This window comes from Nyctibius grandis, chromosome 2 (assembly GCF_013368605.1).
Source record: "Nyctibius grandis isolate bNycGra1 chromosome 2, bNycGra1.pri, whole genome shotgun sequence".
NCBI lineage: Eukaryota > Metazoa > Chordata > Aves > Nyctibiiformes > Nyctibiidae > Nyctibius > Nyctibius grandis.
This window is the reverse complement of record NC_090659.1, coordinates 76675119-76689733: the sequence shown is the minus strand read 5'-3', so window position 1 is coordinate 76689733 and position 14615 is coordinate 76675119. Positions and strand designations below refer to the sequence as shown.

Below are 14615 nucleotides of genomic sequence, written 5' to 3'. Positions count from 1 at the left end.
TTCAAGGTGTATGTAACTTCCAAAAGTAAGATATACCATCTTAATTCATTCTTAAAAATTAAGTAAGTGATGTGACATATGAAAGCTTGCTCATTAATGAAAGATAAATATAGGAAAAAGTCTGTTTTTATGACTTGTCAGTAGATTTTTAAGGAATAATTTTGTAAAAAGAAAAAATGCCATTCCCTAAACCAAACAAAAAATTACAGATTTGGGTTTGATACAAAATATCGATACATAACTTTAGGTAGCTACTCTACATTGGAGGAAGAGCCCCTGTCACCTAAGCTTTGCAAAATTCTAACAAATTACTTTGCCAACCACCTTAATCCTTTGACAAAAACTGAAACATGTTGCTTCTGTGCAATTAAGTTACTACTTGGGGATTAGATTGTGTCATCCTAACTCATGAGGATGTCTATGAGTGGATTTCCCTTGAGATGACAGTTGTGGGAGGGATCTCCTTCCTCCTGGACTGCAAATAAACATGCACAAGAATGTTCCTGGGCACCATGTTCCAGCTGGCCCTGAAAGGACAGCGTCCATGCTGGGCAACTCCTTTAACCTCTAAAAGAGAGGAGCTGCTGGCAAGCTGACTTTTGGGAATGGCCCTGGAACATTTTAGTTCCTGAAATGTGCTGGGGAATAGCTTGGGAGAGTACTTTTTGGCACATGCTTGACCCACACCAGGGAAAGTCTTAACGCTTCACTAGCGTAGGCAATTGCAATCCATTGTCCAGGAACATTTCCACCTACTGTCTGATTTACTAGTATAGAGGTGGCCAGGGACACTGTCGTGCACTTTCAGACTTTGTACTGTGATTGTATGTGTGCAGAAAAGAACAGTTCAGGCACAGTCCTGCTGTAAAGATCACTTTTTATACCATTACCCCCTCGCCCATACATATTTCAGAATAACTTACACAGTCTTTTTCTTCCACTTGAGATGAAGGGGTCTGAGGAATGCCTTCCTCCCCAAGAACAGTATTGAGATTAGTAGGCAGAGTGCAGTTAGGCAGCCTTCACATGTAGCTGCAATATTATGGGATCCTCATGCACTGGTTTTAAAGTATGAACACAGTGTTTCTCCAACAAAAAGAAAAGTCACTGAGGGATAAAAACATACACGATAAACAACTGCATAATCTCCATCTGCAGAGCAGCAGAGGTAGAAGGCAGAAAACCTACTGCTAAAAGATACATTGCATTCAATGAGTTCTGCAGTGACACTCCCGCTTTTCTTTACTACTCAATGCAGCTGCAGTTAGGTAAGTTCCCAGCATAGGTTCTTGGTGTCTTAACCGCTCTACTTACATACTTCATAGTGCCAAATACATCAGGAAAAAAAAAAAATCATAAAACTAACCCTCCATTAAATTATCACGCTGTCTACAGTAATTGCATAATGCATAAACAAAATGACCCAAAGCAAACAAAACAATTTTGAAATTTTCTCCTCTTTGCAATAGTTTATGCAAGAGAAATGAGAGGGAAGAATAACTTTGTTCACTTTGTGCATTTGACAGCATTTGTGGCACACCAACTTTCACATGTGTCATATTATAGGAAGAAATAACATCAATGCTTTAAGAAAATCAGTAACTGATAAAAACTGCACGACAGTGGAAGCTGGCAAAGGTCTGAAGAGATTTTTAGACCTTAAGTGGAACTGTCTATCTCTAATTAAAGTAACAGTTTTAAGTACAACCAGTTAGTGCATTTTGCTTACAGTGCAACTAATTTTAAAACATGGATTGCTACAGCCCTGATGTTTTACTTCATTTCTGAAGATGACAATGTTAAGTTTGAATGGTCATTTAGAAATTTTCCATTTCAGTGTGTTTTTTGAGACACACTGATATTCTTTTATCCGTAATCATACTGACAACAACATGATTTATGATTGGTTCATATACACTGCTTCTTGGTCAAAATAAAATTAGGGTGCAAAAAAAAAAATTAACTCCCCACACTTTTTTCATGGTGCTCTCTACATCCATAAATTGGTGATTTATCCTGATACATCCTTGTGTACTGGCGCAGACTCTCCCAGTTAAACTTGTGCCTGCAACATCTGATTTGCATCAAGTGCCTTCTCTTGTAACATATCTCAGGTGCACCAAGTGGTTTTGTAATTACACAGCAGGCTTTCAGGAAAGCAGAGCTACTCTGATTATAGAGTTTCTTATATTTTTAAAACAGACTATCTCCCTTGGCAAGATTGTTTTAAAATGTAACTTAAACTCCTAAGTATTACAATATCCATAAATAATCCTATATAATAGTAGGCTACATTGTCAAAGCTTCTGATTATTGGTAACTTCTACTGAAACGGAAACCGATGCATTTTAGTCTAAAAGTTTGAACCTTTTAGCCATAAGTTTCTCTAATCAGCATGCAGGATTTGAGTCAGAGTGAAAAAAAAGTTTCCTACAGCACAGGCAAAGAGAAACTTCAGATATATAGTACAATGTCTGTTGCATTTTCCCAGGGTTGAAAACACTGAACTCCCACCTTGTTCTGAGCGAAAGCATTGCTACTCATGCCCAAAGATAACTGCATCAGCTCTGTTGTGAACAATCCCTGTGACAGAGGAACAGTAAATTATGCTTTTACAGTAGTAAGAAAGACCTCTGTCTCTGTCATCTGAAACACAGTGCCAATAGGTTAAAACAAAGGGGAACTCTTTAAAGACACATAAAGCCTTCCTCAGTAATAAAAATCATACTAAAGGAATTAAAATAAGATGTTTTCTGGAACTGTGGATTTCAATGTCACATGAATGGAAGAACACTTTTTCTGTCTCTAAAATGCAGGACAGCAAGGTAATAATTTTTTTCCACCTTGTCTTAAACTTTCAGAGACAGAGAATACTTCTGAGAAAAGCATGTTTCATCCTCCTCTTTCACCTTTTGTCCTAGTAAGTGGCAGTAAACTCATGTATTATGGCTAGGAAAGGTCAAGGGGAGGGATGGGGACCAAAAAGAAGAAATATGAAGAGAAATAAATAAGACTACCACACAGGGGGTCTCCACAGATTGAAACAGGCAAGAGTACTATATATATATATGCACTATATATATATGCACACAGTTTCCGTGTCATACTGTCCTGATTTAAATAAGACATCAATTTTTACTTCTAAGTTTCCAGTTTAAAATCAGATTGTGTAAACAGGAACAAAACTGAGTATTTGCATTGGTAAGGATTTGGTGTGCTTTGTCACAATGTAGTCTACCTGCAACCCCAACTTCTAATTGATTTATTTAAGATGAGCCAATACATGGCTGACATTTTCAGTAAGAAATCTATCCAATACTATTCATCCAGACGTTACTCAATCTAGTGTGCTCTCATATTCAGCCAATTTCTTTCTGGGTCTCTGCTCCAATGACTGATTGAGAAATTAAGTCTCAGCAAATGAAATCATTATTACTCGCTGTACCTGCACCCATCTAGGAACATCTGAGACAAGACACTGTTCCAATCTGTCTTCCCCAACAGTTAATTCCTAAAAATAATTGGATGTTTACTGCAGTACAGAAACACATTCTATTCTCTCCCTGCCATTTAAGAATAAGCCTTAAGATTTCACTCATCACAAAAATGAATAATTTTGTATTTTGCCAAAAGTGAAAAAGATAATATAGGTAATACTGTACATTTAAAAAAAAAAAGCCAAGTTATGCATAGTGCATAAGTGATCAGTACTTTGCTACTGTCAAGTCACTTCCACCTCACACATGCTGAGAGTTTTGTAAGAAAGTGTAATAAAGCTGTTGTGTTAATTATCATGACCGCTTAACTACTGAACTTCCTCATTTGTAGAATTTTGGCTTTTGAAGACTGATTTGGTAACTCGCTTGAATATGTAAATACTCACCTGAATACAATCTCAAATCCTTTCAGAACACATTTTATTTCCATCTAAAGTACTATACCTTTTTATTCTCCACTTGAATCCAAGTTTTTTTCTTTTTTTTACTGCTATGATCACTGTCTCAAAAAAGAAATTACAATCAAGCCTCAAACCATTAAAGAGCAAAATAAAAAATTTGCTTGAGGTTATTAATAGAGACATTTCTAAGTTACTGTACAAGAAAATTCCATGTATTTATTCGTAGCTCATATCATATGGAAAAATAATTTGAAAAAAGCTATTTGTTTCCATCGTTACTATAGACAACTGGCAGTTCAGTCCTGCAGGTCTTGAACTTTAAGCAAATCTTATAGTGACATCAGAATTTATATGAGGTTAACAGATCAAAACACTAAAGCAACAACAGAACAAATGGAGCAATAATAAGGGTTTTCCCCTCTCTCATGGCTTAATAGCTGTCTAAATTCAAAGTCCTACATGGTGTATAGCTGGCATGACTTTCATGGTTATTCTCAAAACCAGTGTATGGAAAATTTTCCTTCCTTGGGCCTCCACTTTCCCATCTCAAAGGACAAAGTAGGCATGCTTTAATAACATTATCTCAATCCACTTGAAAAGCCCTCTTAATTCTTACTAAAACAATCTAATCTGTTTGAGGCAAGATTTTGGTTTTATTTGGAATAGTAAACCTTATCTAATTAAGTGTAATATTAGGATGTTAACTAACATACACAAGACACCTTTTAAGAGACCACTGCGCACACACGCTAATTCATACTAACTGAAGCCTAGACCCCAGCACCATAGCTAGCCCAACAGGCAGTGCCTGATGCCATCCTCCCGTACATCCTCGTACCCAAGCATCATACACGTAACTCAAATCACTGGTAGTGGGCTTACCTGGGGTGGGGAAGATCCACTATTTATCCTCATTAAGAACCAAGTGGAAAGTGACAACCAGTGTTTAATGTTAAGACCAGCTTCAAATTTCACAATCAACAAGAAGATGGTTTTCCTTCTCTCTTAGAACCTATCTAGGTAGTCAAAGGATTTGCTATAGTGCAAAACAAAACAAACCCACAATTTTAATATTGGACTTTATCTAGTAGGACTTAAGAGTTGCACCCTCCTTGACTGCTCAGCTATACTGCAGTTTTCCAGTTTCACCTTCAGCTTTCCTTAGAGGTATGTTCCTTGACTGAAACGTAAATCACTGAAAAGACAGGGCTCACCTTCAGTATTGTCAAGTTCATCAATACAGTGAAAAGACTGGGTTTACTGTCTACTGAAATCAGTGGGGTTTTGGGTTTCCAAAACATAGCCTAAAGGTCAAAGATTCCCCCCAAAAATCGGCTATTTCATTATTCCCATGTTTTCTTTTTCAATCAGCAAGACTAACCTAACAGTTTAGGCATAAGCACCCAATCTAATTCAAGAATTATATTCAGTTAATGGAAACACGTGGTGGTTACCAACCCCTTCAAGAACAAAATTTCTAAAAAAATAATAAAAATCTCTGTTTAACAGCAGCCAAGTACAATCTCTTATATATGTCCCAACACTTAGCCACAATATACTGATGCGCTTTAAATACGGACAAATTACTCATGTAACATAAGCCACCTTCTTCCTGGCAAATTCCACTCAGAAGGCTAAATATATACTGCTTGTCTTTGTATACCAAAGTATCCAGTAAGCTGGTGCAGAGAGGAAAGAAAACCAGCTGACATTTTTCACCAGAGAGGTAAAGGAAAAAAAAAAAAGAAAGGGAACAAGGCCCATGTATCAACTATTTTTGTTTTGCAAACTAGTCAGGACTTGTACTTTTTAATTTCACTTGATGATTGATAACCAATACACACAAATGCACAGTGTAAGATTTTTGAGTACTACAGGCCTGTGTAAAATAGCCCAAACACCAGATCACAGATAAAAATTAAGGCGCAAAAAGATGTAACATTTACTCAATGCTCTGGTTTTCAACTTTTAGTGAGTTTGTAATTTATTAGTTACAACTTGTTTTTGTTGGAGAGGGTTCAGAAAAGGCTGCGAGATTTTTCTAAGTGTCAGCTTAAAAATACTTACAACTATTTCTTAAATGCCAGCTTAAGAAATGTATAAATAAAATTCAACATTAAGACCTCTAAACTTGGAGAGACATGCTCAGAACAGGAAATGATAGTTTGTTAATAAAGAAAGGTAAATCATTCTCTAGGCTTCCGGTGGGAAACTTGGCAGCGAAAGGATTTTGACCTCAGTGGAAGGTAACTGCCACAAATGACAAATCAAGCAACTTTCTTCTTACAAGTGAGGCAAATGTTTGACATAAGGCTGGACTGCATTCAGATCTATCATTCCCTGTGGTATATTCTTCTACTTCTAACAAATAATCCTGCAAGCTTTTTGCACTGACCGTATTAATTTTCTCTTCCTCCCCCCCTCTCTGAGTAAAGCTGCACAAGCCCAACATTTTTTGTGAATGATTACTTATTTCCTATTTGAAGCACAAAAGCTCATCACTTACAGAATAGGTCAAGCTTTCAGTGCCTGTTAGTCCTAGTCTGGAATGAATAATGCATTTTCCTATGTTCATTTTCCCTTTCTCTTGTAGGAACAGCATATGGGACATTTGTGCAAAGGAAGGAAGCAAAACTCCTGCATTATTTTCAGGTGTAGTAGTAAAAAACAACAAAAAATGACACCTAAAAATTCTATTTTCATTTTCATATTAGACTCACTGTGACTATATAACTGTGAAGTTTGCAATTAGAAGTATTGGTTTTCCCAACTCAGAACAATAAATGGGGGGAAAAAATGACAAGTAGCCCAGTTTAATTTCAAACGTTAATATATTTTCTATTTTATAGTGAACATATGCATCGTTCACCCCTTATTTGCAGCAACTATGACGTCCTCATAAAAAGGGGTGACATTTGTAAGATGCCTCTTAAAATAAATATTTCTTTTTATAAAATAATAAAACTTCAAATAAATATTCTTTACACTAAACAATATGTTGAAAAAATTAGAAAATAAAGGCTGAATTTTACTGTAACTGTACAATATACATGAAGTCCAAAGGGAAATCAGAGTCTTGTAATAGAAGGTTTCCGTAAGACAAAATACAATCTAAAAACTTAATGATTGATTCACATTCTTCTGAATGTACAACATATTAGTATAATATTTTGTGACTGTGCCATGTCTTATGACACCACTTATTTTTCACAGTTGAAAATATTATTGTATATACAAAAATATAGCACATTATCTCTGGCAGAAAACAATGAAAAAAAGGAGTCATTTGCTAATTTACAAATTTTGCAAGTACTATTCACAAACAATAGAGTTGCCTAGGAGTGTCTGTGTTGCTTTAGCTTATGCAATATGTGCATCCCATTTTTTTTTTCCGTATCCCACTAGCTGGATTCTAAGCGTATCAGTTAAGATGGCACACACAGAGAAAAGCATTTCACTGCAAACAGCAAAGTACATCCCCAACCCTTCTACTACAGTGCCAAGACCATAGCTGCTTAGTTGGTTGCATATGTACGTTAAAATAATACTTGTTATTCTAGTATTTCTGACTAGTGATGCTATGTAGGCTTTTCAAAGTTTCTGGGGGGGATGTTGGGAACTTTGCAGCAAACGGTGTTGGAGTGTTTACAGCGGCACCCAGGCCGATTTACCCGGTCGTAACAGCCCTGGCACAACTTAAGGCAACCCTTGGCTGGTAGGTAACACCACAAGCAAGGCAGAAAGAGGGACACCACACCCATGGCGGACCATCTAGTGCAGCAATGCGACTGACTGCAGGAGCAGGGGTTGTCAGCACAGTTGTCCTCGTCATCATTAGAGCAGTGATAGAAGAGGCCCTTCACGCAGCAAACGCAAGTCCCGTAATCAACCACGTTCTGGGCTGAGCAAAGACACTGCTTGTCACAGATCCAACACGATGGAAGGGTCCTTGGATAAGTGCACTCCTTACACTTACACTTTCCACAGTCCTCGCACCTGTAGCTGTGCGCTCCCAAGTCGTCTTTGCTGAGCGGCTTCAGCTCACTGGGCTTGAGCTCAGACTTGGGCTGCATTCGGACTATCCCGTCGGCAACTGGCCCTGAAGATGATCCTAGAAGTCTTTGTTCGGATGAATTACTGCTCGTACTTGTCCTTGTACTGCTCCGTGAACCTGTGCTGACTGTGCTGATGGATCGTGACAGAGGCGCCCGAGGAGAAGCGTGTGTTTGCGTGTGCTGAATCCGGCTAAAATGACGATGCTCGGGCAAGCCATGGGGCCTTTCATTTTTGGGTTGGGTTCCTAGCCGAGGAGTGGGCTTAACTCCTGGTCGTGGAGTGACCGTAGGTCCCTCTGTGTACTCATTCGTGTTTCGGATGGCTCTGATCTGGTCCAATGACAAGACGTGAACCTGATGCATCAGGACATCCCGCAGGTCGGGCTCCCCGTGCGGTCTCCCACTGTCACGCCGAGCCTGTAGCGAGGCCTGCGACCCGCTGCCTTGCTGAGCTCTTGTCTCCATCAGTGCCCAGAAGCGTGCTCACCCCGGCAGGCTTAGAACACATCTGAAATCCTGGAGCAACAAAGAGAGGATTCACTATTGCAACACGTCTTATGCTCTCTCCAGCAGCCTTTCAAGACCGCAGGATCCCACAGCACTGCACACAATCAAGTAATGCATCAGCCATTAAAAAAAAGAGTCACATCTGGGGCGGAGCGCGGGCGCCGGTCAGCTGAATGCACTTCCCTTGGCCTGTCCTGCCTACTCCCGTGGAGAGCTCAAAGGGATTCTGTTCTAGGTCCACGCATCTTAACTCGTGGCTCTAGAAAGTCTAGATATAGCGCCTGCTAACTAAGGCTTCCCAGGCCATCTTCTGGTTAGACCACGGCCTTTAAAGTCATTACATTTCAGCCACTTGAAGTGACTCTTCTTTTCACATCAGGCTACTGAAAAACTTACATTAAAAAAAAAAAAAAAAAGCCTGCAAGCATTTAGCAAGTGTAATGTGACCTGCTGATGACAGACATATAATTCTCCAATTTTATTTAAAACCGGATAATATTTTGGTAGGCTAGTCTCTTTACACATTAAACTTTACATGATGTAAATAGGAAACTTCAGTTTAATACCAATGGTCCCAAGAAAAACACTAAATAGCAATAAAATGTTTGAGGTTAGACATTAAATGAGTTAGTGCTACCAAAAACTTCAACAGCACAAGTAAAAATATCTCTCTCCAGTATTTTAGTGTGTGTCATACTTGTGTATACCACTGCAATTGTTATTTTAAGGCTCAATACTACAAAAGCAATGCTGCCACGGGTTTTTTTTTTAAAAAAAACATGTAAAAAATACATTTCAAATTGTAAATATTACCAAGTGGCTTGTGAGACAGAGGCATGCATAATATAATCAAACAATGCCCGCATCCAAGAAGTCTACTTGATTGTGAATATTACTTTAAAGGATCATTAACTGCAAAGTAGAAATGCAGACTAAGAATTTAAATGGAAACCCAGTAAAAGACCCAGAAGATGAGAACTTGTAAATAACTAACTTCCACACTCAGATATGCAAAAGTTTCAAGTACTGCCCTGTAAATTAGTTAATATTTGTTTTGTCTTTATCGTATCTTAAAGTGGTTCCAAAATCCAATTACCTATACAAAAAACCAGAACAATATTTTACAATTAAAACCCAAGCAGGAACCAAGCTTCTTACAAGGACCACACAATGTCTTCAATTATACCTAGAAAGAGCACCACAGTGTTACTCTGTACACATCAGTTACCAACAATAATACTATACCACAGTATAATAAAATATAGCCAAACAGTTTAACAATGAATATCTCTAGACACTGTCTTTAATCTAAAAGCAGTGGAAAGCATTTAACCTTTTAAGTCCTGGCTCCCTCCCCTCAAGTGCTTTTTCTTTAAAAAAAAAAAAAAATCTAACTTTTAAGAGTTACCACCTGTTTTAAATATTGCCAAATCCTGGTTTTGGAGACAGAGTGTATGTCATGCTGTCATATGTCTCTGTGTGTGTGTCCCCGAAAAAAAAAAAAGCCTTGCAAACTTATCTTGAAGCATTGGTTATGTTTTCTTCAAATCAAAACCTTTGCCACAAAAAAGTTTCAACCAACAGCCTAAGTAGACTTCCTCATCTGAAACTATCTGGAGATAAAAAAGAATAGAAAATAAAATACTTTCCCCATCCTTGAGAGGAACTAGCAGCCCTATCTGCCCTCCACGTCCAGATTTTAGCCAGACTCAGCCAGCCAAGAAGACACGCCGAACCAAATCCTGCCTCTTCAGAAACGACAGCCCAGCGCGAAAGCCAAGCTGACCCTGACCTGCAGGCGCTTAAGACGACACCGGTCTCAGTGGCGGAGCCCCCCTCAGACGCCAAGGTGGGAGCTGGAGGAGAAGCCTCCGCGCTCTGCCCCCTTCCCCTTTACAGGCTGCATCCCGGCGCGGAGGGGGCGGGAGGCGGCAGCCCCTCTCCCGCAGGAGCGCGGCCGCAGGCGCCGCCGGCAGCCCCGGGAGTGCAGACAACCTGGAGACAACCGGGAGACATCCTCTGGGCTGGGAGGTGGGAGGGGGCTGCTGCTGTCGCCTTATCGAGTAAGTCAAACCCATGTTTCCTTTTAACTCTTCCTCCCTGCCCTCCCCCGAGAGATGCTAAAGAAGCCTTCCCCTCCCGGGTACTGCAAGGCGCCCTGCAGACGGTTTGAGACAACACCTCCGGGACAGCTGGGCAAAAGGCAGATTACCCCCTCTCGCCTTGCCATAAGCACCCATTCAGCTCCACAAAGCCAGCCGCTGGAAAAGCTCCTCTTATTTTACGCATATTCTGCAAATCGCCTGGACTTCAGCCCGCCCCTCTCCTCCGCAGCCCGAAGGGACCCAGAAGGCATTTTCTGCGGGACATCGGTCCGAGCCGGGCCATCCTCCTTTTTCTCCCCTTGATAGATCCGCTAACAGGACAAGATGCACACCTCCACACATTATTTGCAAACATACATTTGCCTGAAAACTCGTACGGAAAATCATGTCTCTCCCTCCTCTGATCTAAGCACTTCCATTCACCAAGAGCAGAGAAGCAGCATTTGCCTTTTTGTGTGTGCATGTGTGTGATAACACGATTCCCCACTTCCAAAAGCCAAAGTCCACTCTCTCAGAGCTCAAGTGCCATGACTGCTAACTTTTCCTAGCTGGGATTGGCAAAAGGGCGAGCAAGGGGGCCGGGTTTCACGTTCGGCGCATTTGGGGAAGTTTAAAACGCAAGGGGCTTCTTGCGTGCTGTGGAAAAACCCCGTGTCTTGCTGGCTGGGAGAAGGCGAGCCTAAGGGGGGAGAAGTCCTCTGAATTTCTGTTTTGTGTCCGGAGCCTGTGCAAGGCACCCCCACCCCCATCCCCACCGCACACACACCAACCACCTCCTCTTCTTTCAAAGTGCTTTGAAACCCCCATTAAGGGCCGAGTGTGTGATCAGACTATGGATTAGGGCAAAAGGGACTTTACCAACGGGGTGGGGCAAACTGACACACAAATAGCTTGCTGAAAACACCAGCATCTTTTTTTTTTTTGGGGGGGGAGGCAGAGGGGAGTTGTTACAAACTAAACTCACCAAAGGAAGAAAAAACCTAAAAGCAAAAATTAAGGCTTTCCTTCCCCTCCACACATGTCCTGCATACAAGAACCTGGGGAAGAACTTCCCTCGTCTTATGGATCGAATTAATTTAATCACACGAGAAATACATATGCGTATATACAGGACACACACATATATTTATACCAGACATGCACTCACTTCCGAACTGCACGGCTCTCCCGACGCCACTACAGACGGGCGTAAATCACGCACCGCAAGGCGGATTCCTCACTCTTCCCCAAGACGGGGGAACAAACAGCCCCGGCGCTCGCCAACCCCGCAGCGCCCTCCCTTCACCTCCCCCGGGGCTTGTCGGAAACCCACGCGTGCCCGGCGAGGCAGGGGCGTGCAGGACCGCCCGTGCCCGGCTCCCCGCAGCAGGGAGAACACGCCGAAGTGTGTCTGTGTGTGTGTGTGTGTCCCCCTCCGTCCCGCTCGCAGCCCCCGCAGGCATGCTTGCGCGCCCGCGCACCCCTCCGCGCCCCGAGGCACCCCGGCGGGGCGCAAAGGCGGCGCAGCCCGCAAACCCCAGCGGAGCTTTCCTTCCTCCCCCACCCTCCCCGAGAGAAACCGCTCCGAAATCCCACCTCCGGCTCCTCTCTGGGAAAGGAAGGAGAGGGCAAGGGGGAGAGAGAGAACCTGTACGAATGGAAAAGGGATCGGCCTCAAACATTTCCACGAGTTTTCTTGGAGCAACCAAAGGGGGGGGGGGGGGGGGGGGGTGTTACTGAAAAGCTTGTTTTACAAAGAAGGAAAAGGCTCTCACCGTGATCGCGGCGCTGCACCAAACCCCTCTCTCTCTCGTATTTTCTTCTTCCTGCGGTTTGCAAATAAATCCAGCCCTAAAGCAAAAAAAAATCTTTTCCAAACTCTGCTTTAGTCCAACTTGCAAATTAGAGTAAGAATGATCACCATGTAAAAAAAAAAGTCCAGAGCAAAGTTAGGTCCCTCTCCCCAGATCGATTATAAATACGTCTCTGCGCGTATATACTATAATAATAATAAAAACACTTCTCCGGATCGGGGTGGATTTTCTTTGCTCCTGAAAAGAAATCAGTCTCTCACACACACACACTTTCCTTTTTTTCCTCAATGAACAGGAGGCCGAATCGCCAATACCAAGTCACTTTTTTGTTGTTGTTGCAAATGATCAAGGGGAAGGGGAAAGCCAAAGAAAACAAAATAAAGTGGATCTAAAATAAAATCCCAAAGCTTTCTTCCACTGAGCTCCTCCAAAAAAGCAGCTTGTGCAATGTAGCCGTTCTGCTGAGAAGCTGCTTGCTGCAAGCTCTTCTCCCCTCTCTCCCTCTAGCTTTCTCGCTCCCTCTGCGAGCGTGTGTATGTTGCAGGCAGCTCTGTGGTTTGCAATCGGGGGGGGGGGGGTGTTTTGGGAGCGCAGCGGATTTGTGGTGGTGGTTGTTGTTGTGTGTTTGGAGGAGGTGGAGGAGGAGGAGGAGGAAGATTTGAGATCTGAGCTGTAGGGGCTCGGCGTTTTTCTGCTCGCTCGCTCTCTCCCTCTCTCTTTTTCTTTCCGGAGGAGGTAGGGTGATCTCTCTGCAAAAGCAGCAGTAAATGGCGTCATGTGGATCTGAGGAGGAACAGAGCAGTTGTTGTCCCAGAGGATATATCGCATCCGGTCCCAGCTCATTGGCTCTGCGGGGCTACATTCACTGGCGCTCCCAGCGCCCTGCCAGCACTCCGAGCTGCGGGAGGCATTCAGAAGGGTAGCGCTGCTGCCGTCGCCCCGGCCCCGGCCCCGGCCCCGGCCCCGGCCCCGGCCCCGGCCCCGGCCTCGGCCTGTCCGCGGCGGTGCGCTGCGCGGGGGCGGCGGGGAGCCGTGGAGCCCCGCTCCAGGGGCCTCGCCGCAGCCTGTTTTCACAGGAGGCTCCTCCGTGCGCGGTCACACGGCGCTTGGGGTTGCTTTTGTGCTGGTGTATTTATTCAGAGGCAGGCAGCGATAGGTTTGCAGGGGAGCCGAGGGGAGCTCCCTTCTCCCGCGGAGGAAGGCACGCTCTCCCCACCGCTGCGGGCTTTCGGGACACCCGTTTCCAGGTGCTTCCTCTCACCCCGACTCGTGTTTTTTTAACCGAGTGGAATAAAAAGTTTACACTTTCTGCCACCACCCCACCCCCCCCGCCTTCAGCAGTCGGTCCCCGGCCGCGCAGGCAGAAGGACGGGTGATTACTTTGGGAATTGTCCCGCGGATTAACGCGATCGGGGGGTTGGGAGGCGGCCCGGTGGCCGGGCGGGAGCGCGGAGCGGAGCCCGCGGGGCGCGGAGCGGCGGGCCGGGCGCCGCGGGGGGGAGGGGGCGGCGGGACAGGCCGCTGACAGCGCGCCGCGGTGCTTTCCGCGCCCCGGGCGGCTGCAGGGTTTGCGGAGTCCCGGGCCGCAGCGGAGTCCCCCCGCCTGTGCGGAGGAGTGGGGTTTTTTAGAGAAAAAAAAAAAGAAAAAACTTTGTTTTAATTAATTCCTGTTCGTGTTGGGGACACGGTTTGCCGGCAGCTCGCAAACGTGACTGTTTGTCTTCTGGGCGTTGCCTGACACGGCCGCAGCTCGGTCCCTTTTGTACGAGCTGAAATCACCGACGGGCCACTGTCGCTGGGCCCGGGCATGTTGCGCCTACATGTATCTTTAAGCGCGCAAAGCAGTGTATCCACGTAGGCATGCACCGAGCACGCATTTACCCGTATCACGTGTGGCACTGCTTAAAATATACAGGATGCGTAAGGCAGTAATGCATAGTGTAGGCAGCCGGTCTAGGGAAGTGATAGTCCCTCTGTACTCGGCACTGGTGAGGCTGCATCTTGAGTACTGTGTCCAGTTCTGGGCCCTGCACTTCAAGAAAGATGTTGAGGTGTTGGAGCGAGTCCAGAGGAGGGCGACCAAGCTGGTGAAGGATCTGGAGGGTCTGACCTACGAGGAACGGCTGAGGGAGCTGGGGTTGTTTAGCCTGGAGAAGAGGAGGCTCAGAGGTGACCTTATTGCAGTCTACAACTACCTGAAGGGAGGTTGTCGTGGGAGTCGGCCTCTTCTCCCGGGCAACTAGCGATAGGACAAGAG

At 44.0% G+C, this 14615-nt stretch overlaps 1 protein-coding gene across 1 annotated transcript; it reads right to left on the bottom strand.

The window, feature by feature from the left end:
• Positions 1 to 6710: 6710 nt before the first annotated feature.
• Positions 6711 to 13273, bottom strand: SPRY2 (sprouty RTK signaling antagonist 2). Its single transcript, XM_068422716.1, has 2 exons — positions 12320 to 13273; positions 6711 to 8469 (listed from the first exon to the last, which is right to left on the bottom strand). Exon 2 carries the CDS (start codon positions 8416 to 8418, stop codon positions 7477 to 7479), a length of 942 nt encoding a protein of 313 aa, XP_068278817.1. The 5' UTR covers positions 8419 to 8469; positions 12320 to 13273; the 3' UTR covers positions 6711 to 7476.
• Positions 13274 to 14615: the final 1342 nt, after the last annotated feature.

Bases quoted from the DNA above. Each gene is read 5' to 3' on its own strand.
- SPRY2 (XM_068422716.1), bottom strand. From the start codon at position 8,418: ATGGAGACAAGAGCTCAGCAAGGCAGCGGGTCGCAGGCCTCGCTACAG.